The 2,986-nt window shown below is 25.0% G+C and overlaps 1 protein-coding gene across 1 annotated transcript; it reads left to right on the top strand.

Moving 5' to 3' along the window:
- Positions 1-917: 917 nt before the first annotated feature.
- Positions 918-1,490, top strand: AAJ76_2430002069 (hypothetical protein; the record flags this gene model as incomplete). Its single annotated transcript, XM_024474776.1, has 1 exon — positions 918-1,490. The coding sequence occupies one exon, from the start codon at positions 918-920 to the stop codon at positions 1,488-1,490; it is 573 nt and encodes a 190-aa protein (XP_024329508.1).
- Between the last annotated feature and the right edge of the window lie 1,496 nt (positions 1,491-2,986).

The following is a 2,986-nucleotide window of genomic DNA, read 5'->3' as shown; positions in this document are numbered from 1 at the left end:
CTTTTTCAATATTTCTAACAATAAAAATTTTTAATTCTTAGCTTATTCTTTCAAAAACATTTCTCTACTACTCTGCTCTTTCCACCTGCTCTAAATTCAGTGGATATACAATAATGTCTAATTCATTTAATAATCTTCTAGCCTCCTGACTGCAGTCATCACTTGACAACTCGTATTTTTGTATCCCCCATGTAAAAATCTTTCATAATTGGGGTTAAATCTTATTACAATATCAAATATAAATTAAATGAATAAAAAAACCATTGCATAAATATAGTTTTTAATTTAATTTTAATTTTATTTCTGTTGTACTAATTATTCAATGAAAACATAAAATTAAGGGTAGTCGTTTGTATGTGGCAGAGCTTTTAATTTAAAAATACAAATATAGATAATCATTTTATTTCTTTATAAAAATATAATAACGTAGAAATATTTATTATATAATAATTGAGCGTTGTTTTTAATTAAATATATTTATTAAAAATTTAATTGTTAAATTTTTACATTTGTTATAAACACAAATAAACAATATTATATGGAAAAAAAAGATTATTTTCATTGTCTTATGGTAAAAAAGTTTTCAATCCCAACTTAAAGATAAAAAATTTTTTGTTCTACAAAATGTTCTTTTACGTTCTATTGATTAGTACTGCCATAACTTGCCGGAACTGTGTTATTTTTATATAAAATTTAATTAAAGAAGTTAAATTTATCGACTTCATTTATTTATATTTTTTCTTGTATTTATAGTTTAAAAACGGTAAAGATGAACCCTCCTTTTAAATCTTAAGAAGAATATCAATTTCCTAATAATTAATTTGTCAGAATGACAATAAAGAATTATAATTGGTTGTTATATGAAAGTACATAGCAATATTATTTTTATCTTTTTTATATAACCTAATTTTAGATATATGCATAAAACATTATATTCTACTTGCTTGGTCTTTCAATCAAGATATTTTTTTATCCTTCATAAGAATAAGATTAAAGATAAAATTTTTATTTGTATGAACGAGTTAAAAAATTTTTTGCTATCAAATAATATTATATCAACAACTGTGATCTGTAATAATTGTAGAGAATTATATCCTTTGAATGGGCTAATTGCTGGTTCATCTGTGATACTGTATAGATGCCCAAAGCGCAAATGTCAAAAGCGACATTACTTGTTTCTCTTTCGGATTCCTCTAGCGGATGTAGTGCACTTGATTTATCTCCTCATGCTTGATCTAAGCTATAGTCAGATCAATTATTTTTGGTTTGTATCCGACTCTACAATAGAAAGATATAAAGCTCTGCTTCTAGATGCATACTGGGTCTATATCCAACAAAGACCAGTTCTCTTAGGCGGACCGGGTATTATCGTTGAAGTTGACAAGAGTGTTTTATCAAGACGTGGGGTTGTTTGCTGCACTACGACCGCAGATGATACTATTCTCGATACAGTTTGGATACTCAGCGATATTGATAGAACACATCAGTGAAATTTTTTTCTCGCAAGAGTTGAAAAAAAGCTATATCAACCTTACTGCAGCTATGCGTGGAGTTATCATTGATAGAAGCGTTCTATACAGAGATGTACACCGTCGTATCCGTCTAATACTTTTGCTATGGAGTCGAACACCCTTGGGTAAATCATTCTGTAGATTTGGAGGAAACGATATTACACATACAAATACCATAGAGGTATTTTGAGCGCACATGAAAATCTTTATGAGAAAAGAGCATGGAACAAATCGCAGCCATATTTATGGTTAGCTAATACAATACACTTTAAAAGACGTTATGTAATAAATAAGGGCAATGAAGAATTTGCTGAGTTATATATTAAAATTCTAAAAACCTTTTTTAAATTAACCATTAAATATATTTTTTAACCTCTAAAAAATTAAATGTAGGCAGTCATTGAAAGAAGACCCCCTAATGTACATAAAATTGTTCATTCTAGTATAAAGATGACACTTAATGAAGGAAAATTAGAAGACAATATAAATTTTTCAAAAACTTAATTGTGAATATAGTTAGATTTTATAAAACTTTTGTAGCAAAAGAGTTTAAGATGCTATTTATAAAGTTAGAGGAGGAATTGCAAAAAGTTTACACAAAAATATTTTTATTCTTGAAACTTAAACATAAAAACTAAAGATTCACGTTTTTCAGTCAATCATAGTCCACTAAATTAAATGAATAGAATATTGATCTATATTTTAATTTTTTAAGACTTCTACTTTTATCTAAACAAAATCAGAATCTATAAAAAAAGTACTAAACACTAAGCATTTTTTTGTTTTATTTTTTAAATTCTTATTTTTTGTGCTAATAATTTATATAACATTTTTCATTTTTTTGTTTCAGTTCTCCTGTAATTATGTCTTTGATTAATTTATTAAAATTTAATGTCTATTTAGATTTTATTGCCTAATTTAATATTACCTTCAAAAAAACTCTTTATATTTTTACATCTATTTCATTGTACATTAAGTATTATCGTATTAATAGGATTTTCAAATTTTAAAGAATTTTTTATGCTAATTTTTCATTAATCAAGATACGTGCAAGCTTTTTAGTATAAAAAAACGCAACGATTTTATAGTTTCTTCTTAAAATTTCTTTAACTAAATTTACAAGCTTCTCGCTTAACAAGTTTAAATGTACCGTTTAGTTTTAATATAAAAGAATTGATTGGAATTGTTGACAAACTTTTGAGAGCTAAATGTGTAAAGTCTGAAGATATAATAAAACAAAAAAAAATAAAAAAATATAAATTAAAAAAAACATTAATAAAATTCTAGAATGTTTAATAAGTACAATAAATAGCTTAAAAAAGCATTTAATTAAACATTATATGATATTGAGATGAAATTGTGAAAAGACTGTAAGACAATAATAACAAAAAACAATTGTAATATTTAAAATAAATCAAAATTCTTCCCAACAAACACAGCTTATGTTTCAATCTTATTTTAATTATTATAAAATT

Source organism: Vairimorpha ceranae (genome assembly GCF_000988165.1).
Source record: "Vairimorpha ceranae strain PA08 1199 chromosome Unknown NODE_243, whole genome shotgun sequence".
Lineage (NCBI taxonomy): Eukaryota > Fungi > Microsporidia > Nosematidae > Vairimorpha > Vairimorpha ceranae.
This window is presented reverse-complemented; position numbering and strand designations above follow the sequence as displayed.